At 38.9% G+C, this 22760-nt stretch overlaps 1 protein-coding gene across 1 annotated transcript in view; it reads left to right on the top strand.

Moving 5' to 3' along the window:
- The first annotated feature begins 952 nt into the window (after positions 1 to 952).
- Positions 953 to 22760, top strand: part of grid1b (glutamate receptor, ionotropic, delta 1b) — a 394199-nt gene continuing 372391 nt past the window's right edge. The window contains exons 1-2 of the mRNA XM_068305743.1: positions 953 to 1034; positions 15508 to 15663. Coding sequence (XP_068161844.1) covers positions 953 to 1034; positions 15508 to 15663 — 238 coding nt within the window. The remainder of the gene's footprint in view (positions 1035 to 15507; positions 15664 to 22760) is intronic.

The raw sequence follows: 22760 nt of genomic DNA, 5'->3' as shown, positions 1-22760 counted from the left end.
CGCCTTTCTCTTTGAAAACAGAAAAGAACGAGGCAAAAACCCCCCAACATTGTCTTGATTTTACGCACGGATACAGAAGTCACAAACACGAACGCAGTGATGAGATATTCGCAACCTGAAAGTGAAACCAGCTCATGCAACATATTCTTTTACTGCGCGGCTATGCAGCGGTGGAGGGTCCTCTTGTTGGCTGTGAATAAGCGAACTTCAGTTGGATGTGAGATCGCGCTCAAAGCGTCAAACCTGAAGTCGGGCTGTTGCATGTTTACTGCCGGCACCACCGACTTCATATCCAATCCGTTTCGTCCTCTAGAACTTACCGAGTAAAGCGGGTGCCGGGACACGAGTAGCCGTGCGTCTCACCCAGTCTTCTCTGCGGTGCGCGCCGGCTCCATCCATCCCCTTCATCTCTCTCCATCTTCATCCCTCGCCTCTCTTTTCTCCGATCGGGCTTCCAGTGCCGTAGATAGAGGCTCTGCAGTCACGTGGGTGGGAAAGAATAGAGAGTGAGAGAGAGTGAGAGAGAGACACAGAGAAAGGGAGAGCGTCCCTCCTCCTCCTCCTCCTCCTCCTCCTCCGCAGTTTGCAGTGTGTTATGTCTCAGACTCGGAGGTAGAGAGTCACAGCTGCTCGTCTGGCGAATCTCAACCTCTGAAACCAAACCCCCGGTGTCTTCTTTCGTCCCCTCATTTACCGGGTGTGTTTCTGTCTGGAGCCCTGGAAAGCATATATTTCTTTTATTATTCTACAAGTCTTCTTCATCTCGACTCTGACCAACAGTTTGGTCCTCGGGATTTTTTTTTAAATACTATTCAATGGTGATTTAATCAGTTACTTGCTGCTGCTGTTGCTGCTGCCGGTTTTACGCACCGTTTTGGATTTCCTCACCGCTGGAGGAAACAGAAATCAACGAGGTGGATCCGCGGATGTGCCTTTTTGGCTCTAACTGGAAATGGAAATGCTGACATTGTTATTTCATTCCTTGTGGATATTGCAATGCAACACAGTGAGCGCCGACTCCATCATTCACATTGGTAAGACATCAACTAGAGCTTCTTTTTCTGGCTTTATGCAGGGCTCTGGCTGAAGAGAGAGGCAGGCTGGTGGCTACATTCACGGTTTAATACTGAGCAGAAAAAGCAGGTTTATGACTGGTTTCGTATGTATTGACTGGTTAGTGTTCAAGTTGACTTATAACAGGATTTGAATATTCCGTGCATGAGCTCATTTACAAATATCATCCCCTCACTGGCAAAGAGGATCCGACCTCACACCTGATTATCGTTTCGATGCGTGCCAGGATAGGGAATGAGTGGTGCTGCAACCAGGCGCAGCTTCACGCACCGCAGCTTGGTAGAAGTGTCCGCAAAGTGTTGCGCCACGCCATCCATCTATCCACTTCTCCTCCCAAAGCAGGGAGAGCTCATGTCGACGCAAATTCACAGTCATAAGCAAAGGAATACTCGAGGCTCGCAGGAGGAACTGTCCCAATGTGTGCGTTTGGAGGGTTTCGTTTTATCCATCTATCCTCTCATCCCCCCTCCTGCCTTCTCTCTCTCTCTCTCTCTCTCTCTCTCTCTCTCTCTCTCTCTCTCTCTCTCTCTCTCTCTCTCTCTCCCCCCCCTCTCCTCCCCTCATCTATAAGGCTGAACTTTGAATTGGACGTGAGAGAAATGTTAATCGAGCTTGCCAGGGGAAGAGATGACAAAGGGGACAAACGCCGACTGTTTGGGCTCTAGAATAACGCTGGTATCCAAAAAGGCAGCCGACTACAGTTGCATCGCTTCCTGCTAGTCTATTTTTCACAATTTTATTTCAGTCAAGTTGCTTTGTTTTTATTAAAGTACGATTGCTATTGTTTCGTTTTCAAGAAGATGGAAGGAATGGAGGGAAGTTGATGCAAATTTAAATCCAGAAATACCAGAGACGAGCAGATTGAATACACAAAATCATACTTTTTGATATCAACTCTGTAAAAGTTCCACTAATTCAACTAAGAGGGTCTGATTCGTAGTAAGGTTATATCCAATTGGTGTAGAGTAACATTGTATGAAAAACTTTATTGATCCAAACGTTTTATTATTTCTGATCACTGCACCAGTTCAGAGAATCAGCGTCAGCCAGCAGCAGCATTGTGGTGCCCTGTGCGGTTCAGTCAGGAGAGGGAAAGTGATAGAAGGGGGAGGAGAAAGACAAGAGCAGGATAGAGGAGGGGGAGCCATTCAGTTTATAGGAATACGTTTCCCAAAATAGACAATTTTTCAAAAGAGACAGTCACAGATTGCTTCAAAAAGGTTGCATGCCCATCATGAGAAGATGCAATTTGATTAATAATTCACTGACCACAAAATGTGATAATGACAAACTGCTGATATGTGATTGTATTTTTGACTTCAGCACCAAAAAATGAGTTGGATAGTCTGAATACTGCAGCTTTTGGTTATTCGTGCCATGAATAACAGCTGTCTAATCACAGAATCATGTCCATAATGTACAATTGACGTGACAATAAATTGTGAGACCTGACCAGACACCGCCATGAAGCCACGCTGGTATTTTTAGGTTTTATGTCTGTGCTTTAGAAGAGAAAGTCATAATTATCAATGAATAATCAATTAATTTAATCTATGTAAATAATTTCAATGTTTTATCATGTCTTACACTTTCATATGTGCATCTTGATGCATGTTGGTGCTTTAGTTTTTCTGTTCCAGCACAAATTTTGTGTCCACTTCCTTGCACCTTGAAAACACATTTTGTCACTGTCAACCTATGTCTCTAAACATTAGTCCCTGAGAGAAATCAATCATCTTGCTTCCAAACAAACAATTAAAATTGACTGAAATGTGCACAGAACAAGGAGGGGCTTGTTATTGCTGGACTGAAACACAAACAGGTACATGTGACTATCCTGGTCAGGTGGTGGATCCCCTGCTGGTTTTCGTGTTACAAATCTCAGTAATTTAGAGATGTGTTAACTCACTCCAGCGATGCAGCAGCAGGAAAGCTCACAGTCAGGTGCTGGCTGCTGAAATCTATGCAGATCAAATGTGTATTAGTGTTTCAACAGCAATTCATCCTTTCTCTTTTTTCCAAATGTTTCTCAGAATTGGGGGATTGTTTCTGACTGTCTTAATACTTATGTTTTTTTTTATTTTTAAACTCTTTGACGCCTACAAGTGACACATTTTTCTTTTTAAAATTTATGATAGACCTGATGATTCTCTTTTTTTTTGGCAGAGCACCAATTTGTTTGTAGAATATTAATTAAGCACCAGCTGCTTCTCAGAGGCTGCTTGACTAAACATGTTTATCATCTGCTTGAACTTGTGACTCCTAAAGTGACACAAATACATGTTCATTACAATCTGACTGGTTTAGTCCTAATCTACTATTATTGTAGTGAAACCACAAAGTGCCTTTCTATACATTTATAGTAGTTGTATTTTCTTTTTTTATATTATTTCTTGTGACCTGTAAGATATTCCCCTTTGAAAAGGCCTGACTCCCAGTATAGGTCCCACTGGAAAAAGACCTCTTTAAGAAAAAGGGGCATTTTTAATCGCAGCAAATGGGCTCCCAATGCTAATGACCTTTTTCTTCTTTACTTTTTCCATTTACAGCATATTGTTTAAAGAACCAACTAACTTTTCTGACTTCTACATTTTGTAATAATAAAAATTATAATAGTAATAGGTCAGCATGGTGGCGCAGTGGGTATCGATGTCAACTCTCAGCTAGAAGGCTCTGGGTTCAAGTTCTTTCTTTGCAGAGTTCATATGTATTCCCCATGTCTGTGTGGGTTCTCTCCGGGTTCTCCAGCTTCCTCCCACCTCCATTGACATGTACATTTGAAAGTGATCATTTCAAATTGACTGTAGGTGTGAGTGTGTGCGTGACTGATTGTTTGTCTTTCATGTGGCTCTGCGGTGCACTAGTGTTGTGCTCAGATTGTTCCCCATCTCTCGCCCATGTCCACTGGGATAGGCTCCAGCAACCCCTGTGACCCATGAAAGCAGAAGAAGCAGATAAGATGAATGAATGAATGAATAAATTAATGATGAGAATACTGATCTTATAACTACTTTTTATTTTCACGATCTTTATTTAAGTAATACATTTCCAAAACAAATGCAAAAAGAAGGTTCTGTGGCATAAACTGCTTTTGATGAACATAATGTGATCTATTGTAGCTGCTTTTAGAACCTCCGATATTTCCCTGAACAAGCTGACAGTCTGACTCTGACTGACTTGGCAGTGCCACAAGATGCCCGATCAGATGTGACAGTGTTCCAACCTCAGCCCCGAAACCCTTGCCCGAGCATCTGTCTCATCCAGCCGTATGGCTTTATCATTGTTGACATATCCTGGCTTGTTTGTCCCTTCCTCTTTTCTTTTCCTTGTAATGGATCAGTGGCAGGCATGGTGGGGGAGTCTGATCAACCAAAGAGCTGATGCAGAGGAAAATGTGGAGCTTGGACCTTCAGCTGACCTGCTTGAACGTCAAACCTATTTGCTTCATTTTCATGCATCAGTACTGGAACCCCCTCCACTGTGGAGGTTGAAGAATGTGCAGGTTTCCATCTCATCAATCTCTACCAGCAGCTGGTTTCACTAATTAGTCCCACCCCTACTGTTCTTTGGTTGAATGTGTACAAATCAGAGATAACAGCTGCTACAGGGATTGGTTAAGACTGGAAGAAGCTAGTGGATGAGACGTGGCAGTTTGTCTGATTGAAGATCAGAACCTGGAGCAGAAAAAAGAAGGAAACAATTAATTATGGCCTTAATCAAATCTCAGATTTCAAGCTATTGGTTAGGTCCACTCTGTGTATGATATGTGGTCTCATGGGAATAACAAGAGCGGCTCTCTTTGCAGAAAAAGAGCAACATGAGTGCAGGCAGATTTATTTTCCAAGTTTAGTGTGGAAGAGCTTGACTCTACACAAAGCCTTGATCCAATACCATTGGATAAACTGGGAAATTGTGTGTGGTTGAAAATAGAAGGAATTGGTTTAATCATTTGTTGTTGTTTTTTCTTTTGTTACTTTGATTACAACTTAACAAATTTGACAGAGCCCAGATTCAGGAGTAGTGAGTTACCACTAAACTAAAAAAAAATCATATTTATGTCTATTTGTATCTTTGGTTTTGGTCTCCATTACCCCTAGCTCTTCAGGTACCAGATGGTCTGCATTGCTCACTAACTTTGTCAGCTGTTTTGTGGTTGAAGTTGGATAAGGTTCATCAAACTGACATAACTGTTGCAGAAAACAAGTTTGGTTGAGATTGCTTGGATGGAACTAGAAGGTAAATGTATGATTAAAAATAAAAAGCTGAAGAATGCCAAACTTGCTAAACTGTGAAAATTCTCTGTGGTTTCTGGACTTTCATATTTCATCCAGCTCAATTGTAATAAATTGCAGCTTTGAATAACCTCTACTATGGAGAGTATTTATAAATCTAAATTCAGAGAAGAATTTTACAGTCCAACCAAAAGCAAGACATTTATCATTTTTAAAGTGCAAACGTGAGAGGTCTTGGTGTCCACACTATGAACATTGTTGGTATCAGCCTTGAGGATCTGATATTGAACTTGGTTTATAGCTGTTTCTGTCCCCTTTGAGCAGTTTTCCAGGTCTCAAGATTCTCTGAGTGCCCCTAAGGTCAAGCAGATAACAAGACACTTTTCATAAGGAGCCTGAGGAGGAGCGATTACCCAATCCCATGAGCCAGGCAGCTGACAGGAGATGATTTACAGCAGTGGTGCAGCGGCTATCAGTGGCTGGGTGTAGTAAAGGCAAGTTGAAACTGCAGGAATCCAATCTTTTGGGGTCTGGCAAAGTAAATGAACAGCTGTGGTCTTTTCTGGCTCCACCACTAAATAAGATGAACTTACCCTGTTAGGGAACAACGCAAAAGGCTTCCTGCACTGTCTTAATGATGGCTTAGCTATGCCATTTACTGCACACACGCACGCACGCGTGCACACACACACACACACACACACACACACACACTACAGATGCTGTAGCGTAATGCAGCTTCCTCATTTGTTGGATTGAATAAACACAACATGTAGTGGAAAGTCTGACCTTACAAGGCCATTCACTCATTATCTGCGAATGACTTTTTGTGTCCTTAAGATTCCCAAACAGGCAATATGAAGACTGTGTGGGCACATGCAGGAAGAGGCTTAGAAGGGGAAACTGATTTGACTAATATCAGCTTCCGAAAGATGCTGGTGATACTGCTCTCTTTATAGCGAAGCTGCCAAGACTGTGGTTTATGCTGATGCTGAATATCTTTAAAATGGATTTATTCAAGGCAAAAAAAAAAGACAATCATGACTGATGTTCATGTCAGAATGAAGTCTCTAAAAACCTTACTTTAGGAAACATATATATATATATATTTAGTTTACATCTAAATTTGTTGTTGGCCAAACCAAACCTGACCATCCCAAGTAGCCTTACACTGTTTAAGTGGGGCTAAAGAACCAATTGGTCAAAATTGCAAAATATCTGTTTGCGATCCCTCCTGCCTCAATTTAAGGAAAAAATTAAACTAGATGCTGAATTTCCATTTAATATCTTGATTATCCGAGTTCTCTGACATTCAACCAACAAATTGAGTCATTCAAATTATTAAAATTTTTAGACTTCATCTTCAGCCAAATAAGTTGGATATAAACAAAAGTAATGAAATAACCAGACACGGGTGTCTATGTCTCTCATGTGTATTGATGCTTTGTGGATTCATTTCATCTCAGTCAATTTAGTACAGAGTTTGTCATGTCTAATAGATTCTAATTTTTGTGTTCAGTTGCTTTTATTTCTTTTTTCATCCAAATCAAATTTATGCAATCTACTGCTACATTCCTACATTCGCTAGTTGGACTGGAGAAGTACCTTAGTGAATTTTGTAAGTTGCAAACTTAAGCCAAGATGTGCCTTCATGCTTGCCATCTGGAGCTTTTGAATTATAAGCATGGCCTAATTACCGATTCATTTCACATGGGAAAATGGGGATTTGTGTAGAGTTTAACATCCTGCTAAAGTACTGTACAGTACAAATGCAGTTTACAAAAGGTTATCATAATTGTGTTGTAGGACCTTTTGCTTTTGGCCTATTTTAAAGTTTTCAGCTAGACTCAAGTTAGATTTTGTCTTTCAGATATTGTACGATGCTACTGTTTCACAGTCTAGCAGCTGCAGTGGCTTGATGGGTCTTATGTCTATCACATTACACTGCTTCCACTGTAGAACGAGCATTGCTCATAATTGTTGGTTGTATGTGCCAAAGTGGCCAAATCATCTTGAAATATGCATTTAATTTCTATCATCTTGTGATTATTGGCTGTCCGATAGGAACACCATGTGCAAAGCCTTTGGGGCAGCTAAATAAAAATGTTAAGAATGGAGTTCAGCCTCCAGTAGGTTCCTGTGCTTTGTTTCTGCAGCATTCAATCTATGTCTTGCTCTGCACGACTGATGATGCTTGACAGTTTGGAAACATATTTTGTGTTCATATGGACACAATACATAAATAATCAAGTTGCTGTGGTGGTGATTTGTTCTTTTCCTCATTGTTTTGCAGCAGGTCACAGGGCTGTAACATCACTTATTTGGATGTTTAATTATGATAATAGCTCTGCTGTACCCACCACGTTCCTGGCACTGCTTTTAGACTCTCGATGTAATAAATCTTGCTGTTGGCTCTTTCATTTTGCAGAATTTTAAAGCTTCGCATTATTTATTTCTTGTTATTTAAATCATTTCTGGCTCTGGATCACAATAATTTAGTGTGTTTGAACACAGAGTGCCTATGAAATCTAATTTTTCACAATCTATCTGACTGTTTGGTAGAGACCAGCTTCTGTATTTCAGTCTTATCTTAATGGGGATAAGTCTAAACCTAAATCACAATATCTTCTGGAACCACAGAGTTTTTGTCTTTATATTTAGCCAAAGAATTGGTTAATATTTAAATATTACTCATTGATCATTGATAATGAGGCCTTAATAAGACCTTTTTAAAATGCTTTTTCATGCTATAGGTTAACGGGACAACATATGTTTTACTAATAGATTAACATACCGGTAATATTTATAGCAACATTTATTATTAAACTCATTAACAATTAATAATGTTTAAGAATGTATATAAATTCCTGATTAGCTATTTGCATAGACAGCGGATGAAGCGGTTGCGAAATTGAATGAATGAATTAATAATCACATTAAACACACATTAATTGAGTTTTGATTTATTATATTGATACAAAATTTGGATTGTTTTTTATTTTCAACGCTTGAAGATGTATACTTAGATTTTAAATGTTCAATTGTTATCAGTTAACTATTGCTTTTGGTTTATTAATAAAATTATGTATGTATGTCCGCGGCACACTGACGTCGTGCCTAGAGTGTCCCCTGCCTCACGCCCTATGACAGCTTGGATAGGTTCCAGCTCCCCGTGACCCGCTGTGGCGGTAACAGCGGAAGAAAATAAATGAATGAATGAATGTATGTATGTATGTATTCATGCATATATGTATGTATGTACGTATAAATGTATTTATTTCTTTATTTATTGCAGATGATGTATCTGAAGGAAATAAGTCCCTCAGTCTAGGCTTAATAAATGCAGTATAATGCGAATATTAAAAATTAACTATTCTTTTCACAGCCCTATCAGTAGGAATGGGCGCTACATGTAGATAAACTGTGAACTAGAAATTAACTCAATAACCTGTCACCAAAGCTGAACAATATTACAGACATCCACCTAGCACTCATGATGCCTGTATTCTCCCCCTGATCCATGCCTTCCATCGAATCTTCATGATTGGTTGGTTTGATTTTGATTGAAAGGGATCGTCTATGAGCCACAATAAGATAGGACTCCTATAAAGTTCAGAGAATGGTGGTGGTGGGGGCTGATGGGTGTCCATAACATCTGCATGAATAACAATATAACAGTGAGATAATAGGCTAATAATGGCCTGGAACTTTAGTATTAGACAAAGTTTTCTGTAATATGAACCTATCCGTGTCTTGACTATATGAATGAACTAATTTTCATCCATTAGTATTCACGTCTGGTTTCCAGGTCAGCGCCTCTCTGAAAGGAAGCTTCTTCAGTGCTAGGGTAAAGTTAAACAAAGGAGAAAAAATAATTTATGTTCCTTTATATCATTCGACTCCAAGAATTTGCTCAACACATTTTATTCCTTGCCTGGTTTTACCTTCCAGTGATTTGCTTTATGCCTTTTGCTTGAAAGATAAATGATGGATTTTGCTGTATGAGTTTGATGAAAAGAGGAATACGGGCACCACAGTGACTGTATGAGGGAAAATCTATTGACTAAAAGGTTCCTGGTGATCAGTCAAATTTGTCCTGTATTAAATGTCTACTCCAAAATATCATCTTTGTCAGATTCTTCAGCAGCACTCATCAAGGGAACTTTTTGTATACTCTGTAATGAAGATAACTGACACTGTCTTTGTTTGATTTTTTTTTTCCCACCGTACACAACTGGGATGAGAATCCATCTTCGATACAGAACAGCAAATTTATCATCATTGTAGCCTGTCAAAAATGTAAATCATCCAGGATAAGGTTCTGAAAAAATGTATTCTTATGTCAGCAAATCTCATCTGTGTTTGACTAAAATCAGAGCTGAGGAACAAGAGCTGCCATTATGCTGGTGTTTTAGGTGCGAAGACAGAGCATCTAATAGTATTGAATGTATTTTCTAACAAAAAGAAAAAAATTTACAAAATAAAATTTACACAACCTATGCCAAAACATGAGTCCCATACACTTACATCGACAGTGGTTGACTTAATGACTTCAGTCATAATTTCATTAGAAGTAGTTGTTTTTAGACCAAAGTCGACATCTCCCACGATGCAAGTGTTTTCTTGATTTTTTTCATCATGCAAACAAATCACATACAGTAAATGATTGGCTGTTTCATCAGAGCAATAACACGTGGCATCATCAAGGTTAGTGAGAACCTTTGGACTGGCTTTCAGGCCTGGTGCTACCCCGTCAGACTTCCGTCAATTGTTACCCTATTAAAAATTGGGCAAGTTTAGTGAGGAAATCGCAGTAGAGGTTCTTCACACATTTCTCTAACTTGTCCAAGCAAAGAACAAATAATATTGCAGTGTATAAACTTTTAAGAGTTTTGTTGTGCTTCTTATTTGCCTAACATGTATCAGTAAGGATGTGTCTATTATGGGATCAAGTGTGGTGTACCCTAATTTGTGATTTAACATGATCAGTAGTAATCAAATAAAACTAAATGTTATACAAAGCTTTTGTAAAGTATGGATAAATCAGCATCCATTATGGAAATATCCTATAGAAGCGTGATTTAAATTGTTTCTGTGTTGAGATATCTGTATGCATTTTACACAGAAGAAGACAATGGCAAAAAAAAAAATCAATAGTAGTAACTCTTACCCAGGTTTTCACACATAACCCATACAAAACAATATCTACCGTTTTCATTGTTTTCCCCAGAGCACAGTTTCAATATGAAAACACTTACTGTGAGCTTTACTGAATATAAATGTGAGCAAATACAGAAAATCTGTTCAACAAAAAAACCTTAAAATTCAGAACGCACACTTGAATTTAGGGAAAGTGTATTCTAAACCAAATCTACTTGATTTTCTTTCATTTAAGATAAAATATTATTCGATTACAAGGAAAAATAATCCTTTATTATATCCCACATTTTCAGGTAGCAGCATGTTCTCACAATAAAGATCGAGTCTGTTGTCACCCAGTAGGAGTCATTACTTCCATGAAGCTTTTGTGAGATTAACAGGTCCAGCAACAAGCCAGAGTTTATGGTCCCCGATCAGAGAAGCCACTAAATCCCCAAATAAACTACCTGCATTTTCCGCTTTTACACCCTGGCAGAAGTTCGACTCTCAAAGCTGCAGAACATGGGTTGATTTCCTGCCAGAGAGACGAGGAGGTCAAGCTAATACATTGTTTTTGCACCAGTTACAAACACAATACTTTTCACCGCTGGCTGTTGTAATCTTCCCACCATGCATGTAGGTTAAAAAAATTCTGAAAATGTATCTTAAAGGCCACAGACTGTGACTTGCATATTTATTTTCCGACTTCAACTGGCTTTTGTCTGTTTCTGTGGCATTTATTAACAATTCAGGTCAGCTTGAAATTCAATAATTTGACCTCAAGGGCTTAAAGCGTTTGCAAGAATGTGAAATGAGTGAAAATAAATGTTTGAATAAAGTGTCATTTATATGAAAATATGTCCATTCATGCTTCTTTTCTGTATAGAGTGTGATTTCCCAATGCCAATACAGTGTCCTCATGCAGTATTTTTGAAAACACAATGGGTTTATGGTAATCATATTCAATAATTAGTAATAGAGAAGAGAGGTTGAATTTTTTATATAAACTTCATATTTTTGAGTTAAAGCCTTTGTTGTGCCTGGAAGGCTGTTATGACAATATGCAGATTTGTATATCCTATGAAAAAAAAATACAAATGTATAAAATAAAACTGGAAACATCATTTGCACATTCAGGCACTTAGTATTTCATATTTGCCTGCAGATATATTCACACATGCTCATCATCATATACACACATTCAAGAAGGTATTTTAATTTGTACAAGGGTCAAAACAGAAAGATTTGAGGCCAAAACCACTCGATGGTGCAGGGGGATCATGTTGGAGTGCATTATGATGAAGGCATTTAATTTGAAAGCTGTGCATGTTTTGTAAGAAAATTCTCTACTAGTGTGAATCTGCTACTAACTGATGACAAATTTTATGAAAGTAGGAGGAAGCATTTTCTTTTTTTTTTCCCCATTAAAGATTAGAAACTCAGTTAACAAACCGACAAGCTAATTCCATTTAATACCACAAACTGATCTTACAACTCATAAAAGAATGTACCTGCGCTGGCTGAAATGGGACTGAAATATAGATGCAGAAATGAAGAGTGTTCCTGAGCATCCTCAGGATGTTTACATGTGTGGACAGGAGCTGAATATGCCTATGAAGGGCATGACAATCATAAAAGTACAAACTTTCTATAACTGCCTCTATCCGTCTGTATCAATATCTGCTTTCACCCCAATAAAATAGAGGTTCATGTGCACAATCCTGTTCTTGTGCTGCATGCAGCATTGAAGACATGGAGACAGTGTCCTGTCGCTTTCATTTACTGTAAAGTAGAAAGCATGTGCCTCTGAGCACACTATCCAATTTTCAATCACCTATATTGTGTGGAGGTGGAGGCAGAACTCTCAGAGGTAGATGTCTCAAAACCCTGAGAAATGAAACCCACACTATCTGCATGGATAGATTCCATGGGTGGGAAGTGAGAAAATGTGTGTTTTTGTAAATTGGATAAACTAATTTAGTTGCCTTTCTCAGTGGAAGACAGACTGAGGAAATTCATGAAAGTTAGATCTTGAGTGCACAGAGGCACCGGAGTCAGCCCACTCCTCCCTCAGCTGTCATCAATAATTAAACTGGTTGAAGTTTGAGGCTTCCCAGTCGGCTGCTGTGAGAAAAAATATAAACCTCACATCAATCGCCTCACCGTGCCTGTGACAGGTGCAACAAGATTCATTCGTGGACTGGATGATTGATTGATCAAGCCCAGAGCTCAGGCAGCACCCCTCTCACCGCCCTGCAAAGGAATCAGCGGCAAGGATTTTGGTGCCGGCCACAGTTTATTTGTCATTGAGGTGCACAAGCAGTCTAGCAAATTGAATTCTCATTCATAAGGAAGGTTTCCGTAATCGAGCGGGACGAATTGTCTGAGCAAAATTGGAGAATAACATTCACCAATTAGTCATTAATCATCAATGAATCAATTAATTATACAATTCCATTTGCCTGTATTTCCATCCCCAAATAAACTTCTCCATTAACTACAGACCAATCACGAAAAATTTGACTTGCTGCTCAAACCGCATGACTTATCAAAATTAAGCAAGTGCAAAAGTAGTGACCATGAGGTGAAGGTACTTCTCTAAACTGGTTTCCATATAACTTTAAATCAATTTGAAGAACTACAATTGAAGGAACGAGTTTCAGTCTTCAATCTCTGAAAATAACGGCATCTATGATCCCAAAGGAGGCACCCCAATTTATGAGACCAGTGTCCACTGTGAAGTTGGACGAACGGTTAGGCTTTTCAAAAACAGAGTTGACTTTTAGGATTTTTATTTTCCTCTTTCCCAGAACCGGTGCAGCATGTACTGTATAAGTGATGGGAAAAAAAATATTTCCAGCGAAAATAAAGTTGGCCAAGAACAAAAGAGAATCAAGGCTAAACTTAGGCAAAAAAAACAAAACAAAGAAAAACTGCACGAAAGGCTGTGCCCTCATATGGGCCCTGGCAGCTATCAAACACGGGCGTACTATACTGACATAACTCAAGTGCCTGGCATCCAGCTCTCTTTTATAGGTAAGAGGAGCCTACCAACTACTGATCCAATTACCAACAGCTCATCTACAAGCTCAAATTTAAACTACATTTAATGAAAAGACCCACAATAAATAGGTTACTCTCATAAACACTACTTTGGGCATGACTTCATATCAATATGGCATGTACAGTACATTGTATAGAAATCAGTTTAGCATTGTTACATGTCAAAACCCCCTCCTCCTCTACAGTACTTGGCACATTCCGGCAGGAACCCCTCTATATAAACTAGATGGTAGGGGCCTGTTCAGAACAGGCTGTTCTGTTTGCCCGCCCACCAGAAGTGCCAGTACTGCAGAGGAGACACAGGTGACAAACAAATAAACTGAATGTTTTACCCCTCTTTCAAGTCTAAGCATCATTTTGTGAAGTTGTAACTTTGAACCAAAGAACTTGAATGCATTCAAACATTAGCATGATACTGAGTGGACATGTTATACTGGGCCCAATTGTATAGTGTGTGTGTGCGTACATTGTCCTTAACCACTCATATATAGGGCATGGTCTGCCCCGTGACATCCACAATAAGTTTTAATAGGTCACTGAGCACTAAATGAACATTAAAAGAACGTTAACTAATATTATACATTTCATACAATTATAGAAAACTTTAATACTATATGCAGAATTAATGGAATAGACTGAATTTACACTGAATAACATAATAGCACTGGAAAATCCCTATAAACAACCCATTAAATCATTAATATGAATTTCTAATGACTCACTGTTGAGGCTGATTAAGCTTTTATTTTGTGGCCTATGTCCTAGAAACAGCTCATGGCTTCTGTTTTAATGTCTGTAGAGTATCAAATGGTCTAATTTCACTTCTGAACAGGCACTAATTAAACATGTAGAAGGGCTTTGCTTTGACAAGGAACACGCTAACTAGTACTTTTATTACTTAAGAGGCAGATTTTGGACACTCAGGGTTATGTCATGGCTCTGCGGTGCTGGAGTGTGGCAGGAGGCGGGGCCAAGCTTGTGGGCAGAGCCTGTCCTCTACACCTGTGCCTCCTCCCCACACCTGTGTCTGTACCTGTGCTTTTTGAGCCGGCTTCTCCTTTTGTCCTGAACTAAAATATTCCTTTTGCTAAAATATTCCCATGTATCTGTCTCAAGCTGATCACCTGTTTCCTCTAGTTAAATTGAAGTTATGTTATTCATGTGCATTAGATTATCTTCAGTTCTGAGTACACTCCTGGATTTCTTTTACCTTTTCCCGAAAAGTGATTTTTATATTTTTTTGTTGAACTTTGTTGTAAATAAACCTGCATTCAGTTTTTTTTATTGTGCATCTCTCCTTTAACAAACTGTGAAAGGTAACATGATATGTACAATAATCCAATAATACATATGCAATGCATACATATATAAATGTGCATTTCTTATTGTGATGTCACTTCAAGATTTATGTTGTGCCACTTGATTAATTTGGCTTTGGAGTATAATTAGGTATTATCCACTGAACCAAAGAAAGACACTGTTATTCATCATATTCAGTTGTTTATGTATTGTGTTAAATAAACATGTGGCTGAGGAAACTGTCAATGATCTTGCTGTAACAACAAGGAGTTTTATTTGAAGTTGTGACTGAATTTGAAATTGGTCATTTCTTTTTTAACATTCTATCATAATAAGAAATCTGAGTTTGTGTGTCTTGCGGATTTCAGGGTAGCAATGACCTTTCAGTGAGGTTGCTGCTGCATTACATTTAGCAATAATAATTATTCTTTCAATTAATGGCTTTGTCATATTTGTGCAATAATAGTGAATATGTTGTCATTCTATTTTATAGGAAAATGCACATTACAATTTGCCACATGTTCAGACAGATCAAAACCATCACTAGGAACAGAAGACAGAAACTGTAACTACTGGTTGATTAATTGATTTTAAAGCTCCTTTGGCAATCAGGGCCTCCTGCTGTCACGTTTGTGGATATCCACCTGCACCTCCAGGTATCCTACTGATCAGCTTCCCCTCTCTGTTTCCACCTGCTCAGGTGCAATATTTGAGGAGAACGCAGTGCGGGACGATGAGGTGTTCCAACTTGCCGTGTCTGATCTCAGTCTGAGTGACGACATCCTGCAGAGCGAGAAGATCACACACTCTATTAAACTCATCGAGCCCAATAACCCCTTCCAGGCAGTGCAGGAAGGTAAGGACGCTCTCTGAAGCATGTTTACATTCTGTGACTTTATCGATTGCAGACGTTTTCGCAAATTTGTTGCTGTTGCCCCAAAGTGTGTGTAGTCGTGTGCAGTTCGTACACACCCTCTTTCGATTGTTAATTTTTTTTTTTTTTTTCTGTCTCTTGGTGAAATATCCTCACGGCTAATGACCCAGGTATATCGACCTTCTAAATGCTGCTTAAATCCTAGCTGCTGCCGCCTGCTGTATTTCTGTTCTCAGAGGAGGCTGCTGGCCTTTGATGCCACACCACAGAGCCGCTTCCTCGCCATCTCATCCTGTCTTATCATCTCTTCCGAGACAGATTCTCTCTATCTCTCATTTCCCTTTTCCCCCCTTATGTGTCTCCCTGTCTCTTTTGATGGGCTCCAGTTTTCTTCTACTCAGATGAAGCCAGGGGGAAGCACTGAGTTGAGTCCAGCTTTAATTTTCCTCCTGATAGCTGACAAAGAGGCTTGTAGTCCTTTAAAATATCGAATATGCTAATCTGTTACAGAATGGATGTGTTTTTGTACCAGAACAAACAGCAATGATGTTGAGAGGGGAACATTATGCAAGATGATGGTGATAAAAGCAATTTTTGGTCCACAAAATGAAGATGACGAATGATTGTGAAGATAATTGACATAACTGATATTGATAATGATGCTGATGCTGATTACGATGTGTGTGTTAAAGCTGAAGATCCCCATGGTGATTAAGATGAACACAGCAATACTCACAATAAAGACAGTTAAGGCCTATTAATGCCTGTTGTGATGAAGATGTTGCTGATAAAGACAGAGACAATGATTAAGGCTGTGTGGATGGAGACACTCATACATTCTGACAGCTGTGTTGTTGAAAATGCTGCCGCTGATGAAGTTTGCGTAAACACTAAGTAAAATGAGGTGATAATTAGATAGAGACAAGCATGTCAATATGTTCTTTAATGTAACTGTAATTGTGTTTGTGTATTAACTTGAAAATCCAAAAGGTCCCTGGAGTCAGGAAGCAATATAAAATAATTGCAATGAAGGAGAAAATGCCACTGATGATCTTATTTTGATGATGCATTTATTTTTTATCATTAAATATAAATTAATCTTTTTATTGTGGCTCTCATTTACAGCAATTTGATAACTCTAGCTAGAATTTAATGTTGATGAGTGAGTCATGCTGTTTGTCTACGGCTGTTAAAGATTCAGGAAACAAAAGGCTTGTTGACTTTTGACCCTTTTTAATGGATGTCCATAAAAAGTGAGCATTACCACTTGAAGTACATGGAGGGAATTGCCTCCTCAGAAGCTGAGACGAAAAAATTAAAGCACACATGTCAGCTTTATATCGGCTCATCAGCAATTCTGTATGTGTGTTAACTGATGTGGTAATAACTGAGACTTAGCCCTGATTTTTATTTGATTGTCATTCATTGATGGGGTGTCCCTATGCAGCAGGGAAATATGCAGGCATTTCACTCCCCCGCTGCTCTTTCATCAGTAACCAGGCCAATCAGAACTTGGCAGTATTAAAAACGGGGATGCCATCTTCCTGTTCCATGGAATAAAACGCTGACATTTCCACCGAATGGGGGACGGGTATTGATGAGATAAAGTTGGATGAGATGAGGTAAGTTTAGCTAACAAAACACTCCAGTGTCTTGGTGATACCTCCACAGAACTCCCGATATGAACACAAGTCAGGCTGACTTATGAATGCTTGTAATTTACTCCCTATAATTGATACATGGTTTGTGGAGGTGGCAATCTAAATCCCTCTCGGCCCTGGTGGATCAAGGCTGTTGTCAACCACTAATAACTTCTCTGACTATCATCCAAATGTAGATAATGTAGATCATCACTTGTCAATGTGATTCTGCTTAGTGCATTGATGCTAGCTTGTCTTTGTAGACCTGTAAGTGACTTCAAGTCATATTAGGCAGCATATTTTTGAAATACACAATGATGTCATTGTCACCCTAATGTCCCATCTGCTTTGTCAATTATAAATCTGAGCAACTGTTAGTAAATCTGGGCAATGTTGACTATATGTCTTTCAAAATGGTTCACTCTATGGTGTGTTCTTCAACGCAGATTACTTGATGGGTGGAATTTGGAAATTTGGGATGAATCCTAACCTATTTCATCTGATGTGTATTTGTGAAAAAAAAACAAAAACCCCCAAAACAAAACATAAATTAAACAGTGGAAAAGAGATGGCACAATATAGCTGAGGTTAAATCCTTAAATGAGCGATTCAGATATTTTCTTTTTTTTTTTTTTATTTGAAAATTGATTTCCACTTTGATACCACAAATTATCTGAACAAACTTGACCCTGGACACTAAAACACACACAGATGCACATACACCACATGATGCTGGTAAAAAAGTTATTCCGTATGATCACTCAATTAATGGATAAGGAATACTGTTTCATTCCCTAATATTATTATAAATTCATTGCTTTTTTAAAAAAAATTGAGATGATGAGCTATTAAAAACTATAAATTATTTTAATTTAAAGTCAGCCGTACACCATTGTTCATTTTGAGTTTTGAACTGTCAAGCGGTATGCACTCAGCAAATATGACCTTCACACGTGTGAATTTTATCTAAACAATCATTTTGCAGCAATGGCAGATGCAATGATCGTCCCCAGTGATAAAATTGAAGTTGACCTTTTATAGATTAAAAATGGGAAGACATGCTTCATATTTCCTCTGAGATGAGACTTAGTTTCAGGCTCTGTCCACCAATTTTCACCATATCAGCCCATGTGCCCGCTAGCCATAGCGTGGGTTTTGCCAAGCCACTCTGACGCATTTCTGTCACTTTGGATTCGACTTTGTTGTGTATTGCTCTGTGAGCAACACACCAGACACTTTAAAATATGATTTGAGTGTACAGAGAGGTGATGCAGAGTAAGAGTCATCTGTAGAAACCCAATATGAAACGTTTGAAATCATATCAAAGTTTTTTTTTTTTCTCTGCCATCAAACTTTTGGCATGGCAGTTAATGTCACCGAAGAAATACAGAACGGGCCAATGCATTTTTGTATCTCTGTTTATCATCATTGCAATACATAGTTATGTATTGTAAAGGAAGCCACACATACACGCAAACACGCAAACACACACACACACACACAAAGGCACTCCCTTTCTGGAAATGAAATCTTTGTGACCACAAGGCAGCAGGTAAATGTTTTGCAGTAAGATACAGGAGGATGCACAATGGAATCCCTGATCATTTCCATCTCTTGCATTTTGCGGGCAATGCTATTGTAAACGCTGACACTCCATTTGCAGACGAAAATCAACTTCCATTTACTGTAATATGTTTTTGAGTATCAAATTATGAATGAATTATTATAGTCATAGTGATACTCGTTAATGATCAATAGGAAAAATGATTTCTGCTTGCATCAAGAGACTAAAGCTAAATCGGGATCATCCAGCTGTGGGTTGGATGTGCACATACACACCAGTCTGCTGCTTGAACTCAGCTCGACAGTGGAGCTGCTGGCTCCTCGGTGGCTCTGCGGTTTATAATGTTTTCGCAATAGATTCCTTTGTTATAATGGAGGCTGTTTATATTGATAGGACCAGTTCTTCATCCACAGAGACAGATATGCAACACTTCAGCCTCCAACAGAATCTCACTGAAACCATCTGTCAAACCAATCCGCTCAGATTACATGCTTCAAGTTTCCGACAAAGACGCTAAAACTGAAAGCTGTTCCTTCAGTGGCTCTAATCCCTTTTAACGTATCGGCTGAGTTTTCAATAAAGACATCCTTTTATCCTGTGTTTTGTTTTCTGTCACTGGCATTACACTTTTTTGATAGCCTCAACTCCCTGACCTCGCCGTCTGTAATACGGATATAATCTGATGAACTTTCTAACACTGATTACTTATTCTTTAATTGGCTTTTCAATTCAAACAAATGAAGCTAATTATCTTATTATAATCATGTTCAGCTCAGCTCAATTACTGTGTAATTAGAGGAGAAATGACTCAGCCCAGGAAACGAGTAGTGGAATGTCATGTCATTTTCATTTCACTCCATTCTTCCACTCCTTTATTGCCATCTTTGTGTCCTTCCTGTCTTTTCTATGCATCGTGGCCTTCACCTTCTTTTTTTCCCCACCTGTTTCCTGTCTTTCTGCAGCCACATAAAATTTGTTCCCTGTTTTCTTAATGCCTGTCATTTTGTTTTGGTTGACTATTTGTCCTTCTTTGCATTTTGTTTCTTTTGTTTTTCTGCCTGGTTCAGTAGATTACAATTATTTCCTCTGTGAACTCAAGTTTTCTATGAACACTCCTTGTTTTAAAGGAAGAAAACACCAACACAACAGTCACGACTGAGTAATAATGAATCAAAATCACTTTTTAGAAAATAGTTTTTGAAGTTTGCAAATCTGCATTGCTCAAAAGGCATAGGGTTAATATTACAACATTTGGTCATTTTATACTGCTTGTTCCACTTATTGCAGGTCACGGGGTCACTGGAGTCTATCCCAGCTGACTTGCAGGAGACATTCTGAGCACAGTGCCAGTGCACTGTGGGAAAATTTAAAATTTAGATATGAAATAGTTGATAACCCTAAACTTAAAGTCACAGGTACCATATGGACATGCTAATACCGTTAAACCACACAACAGTACAACCCAAAAACATTGTCCATAAATCTCTACACAGCCAAACATTTCTCCAATACAACAACCCAGTGATCATGTAGTGAAGCCATCAAAAGGTAATTTGTACCACTCTGTCCAGCATCATCGCTTCCCTGAATCCCCACTCACTGTGTTAAGTGAAAAAGCACAAGGGTGACAACGTCTGTGCGATTGTGGTGTCCTTCATAGAGTTTTAGGATGAAACTGAACTTCATTTGTAATGTGAGAAAACGTTTTGGCAAAATGTGTTTTAGCAAAATAATAAAAAGGAGGATGAAGTCCAGAATGCAAATGATGCCAAAAATATAACAGAAAGGATCATTAAAATTATTCTAAAACAGTGAGGCATGCTTTGAACAGTCACATACTGAACATGAAGGACACACACACACACACACACACACACACACACACACACACACACACACACACACACACACACACACACACACACACACACACACACACACACACACACACACACACACACACACACACACACACACACACACACACACACACACACACTCTCAAAGACCAAAATGATTAAATTAGCATACATTTTTCAGCTCTTATCTCAGTGTCTGCCTGGGAGGATCAGTTCATTTATAATGCATGTTAAATGCTGAACAACTTGATATGATCTGCGTGTGTGTGTCTCGCCTGACTGTCTGTATTTATTTGAGAGACAGCTCCTGCTGTTAGATTCCAAGCATACAAATTGGCCTCATCTGTCCCCTGCAGCAGGTTTACACACGAAGCTGATCAGGGTCAGGGTTGTATGTGCTGCATGTGACAAATGTTGATGTGTCAAATAACTTGAGTGACAATTTCAGTTTCACTCGAATGACTAAAGTGTTATGAGCACTAAATTCCATTATGGCGGACTAGGAATTTGGTCTTTGAAATGTCGCTGAATCTACTGCAACAAATCTGTGTTGAATGTGTGGTGTTCCTGATAAGTAAGGATAGCAATAATGGAAAACTTTGCAGACATTATTTCTGCTCTAAACTACTAATATAAAATGTCACAATTCACTCTGAAATCTATCCTCAGCTTTTTGCTGGCTTGACTCTCCTCTGATTGTGTTCACTTCACTCTCTACTCTCCTGCTGGTATTAGATAGTGATCCAGAATATGAGACTAATGTTTTCAGTGCTCCTAAAATGTTTTTTTGGGAAACTGATGCTTGAATGTGCGACTAGAATTGTGCAACACCAGAAAATGCTGACATTGTTCTGAAGAAGAAACAATACTTGTCTGAGTTTATTTTGCAGTTAATTGGTATGGTTTCTTCCCAAAGGGGAAATACTACCTAATGTCATTGTGGGTCACCATCTATTTCCTCACCATTAAATAGAAGTTTTCATATTGCCGTCTTCTGTGATGTCAAATGACAATGGAGCCTGAGTTGAGTACTCAGTTAGATGGCTTTCTGTTCCTTCATAAAAAGCTCTCTGTCCTTCACTGTTGCCAGCATCAACCACTCACAAACATTGCTGGTAGCGGTTGTTGCATAGACTTTCAACTGTTTAATGATATTTTTTTCATTGCTTGTGTTAACAGCAATGTCCTTTTTCTATACATGATATTGATCCTTGTTACCATGCAGTGCCTGATAAAACAGCAAATTTGCTTTAAACAGGAGACCACGTCTGGGTGTAAAACAGGATTTTTCTTGCAGCTGTCTATGATATCCTAACAGCTAATTAGCTTAATAGATTGCTGGCTCACTCACACTGATAAGATGTACTCCTTACGTTATATGACACTAAATGACAAGGCATTTTTTGTTACTCAATAGCAATTTGCAATGAACGCAAATTGGCATTAAGTAACAAAAGTTTAAGGAGCCTTTTGGTCACCAGTTTATTTCAGTGACCTCTTCTGTTGCTTACCGCAGCTCCATAATGAAGCTGTTAATAGATTTGGATAATTTCTGTTCTTATAATCCTTATCCTTATATTACTTAGTAGAAAAAATAACACTGGAGCTGGCAGATTGAATCAACAGAAGTCTTCATACGTGTTGAAAGTTTTCTGTCTGTCTACACTAAACTGTACTGTAGGAATATGATCAGACAGCTCATCTCTCCATGCTGGGTGATCAGGCAGGAGTTTGGGGCAAAATGTAAAGGATGGAAAAAGAGGGGAGCAAGATAAAGAAGGATGAACGATATCCACAAGGACACTGAGAAGATGCCCTGGGCTGAGCTCCTGCTTCGATGCTTCCCATACTGGAGTCACACGCACACAGTTCCAGTTCAGTGTACTTAGTGGTTTTGGTCTGTGATTTGCTCATCATAGCTCACTGCCTCAGCAACTCCACAAGAGTTTTGAACGTACTGTACTTTTAGATTTCTATGGTATCATTTTTGTGCATCAATGTGGAGTTCAGATTTTG

Source organism: Antennarius striatus, chromosome 21 (assembly GCF_040054535.1).
Source record: "Antennarius striatus isolate MH-2024 chromosome 21, ASM4005453v1, whole genome shotgun sequence".
Classification (NCBI taxonomy): Eukaryota; Metazoa; Chordata; class Actinopteri; order Lophiiformes; family Antennariidae; genus Antennarius; species Antennarius striatus.
Note: the sequence above shows the minus strand (reverse complement) of the source record. Positions and strands in the feature narration are given on the sequence as shown.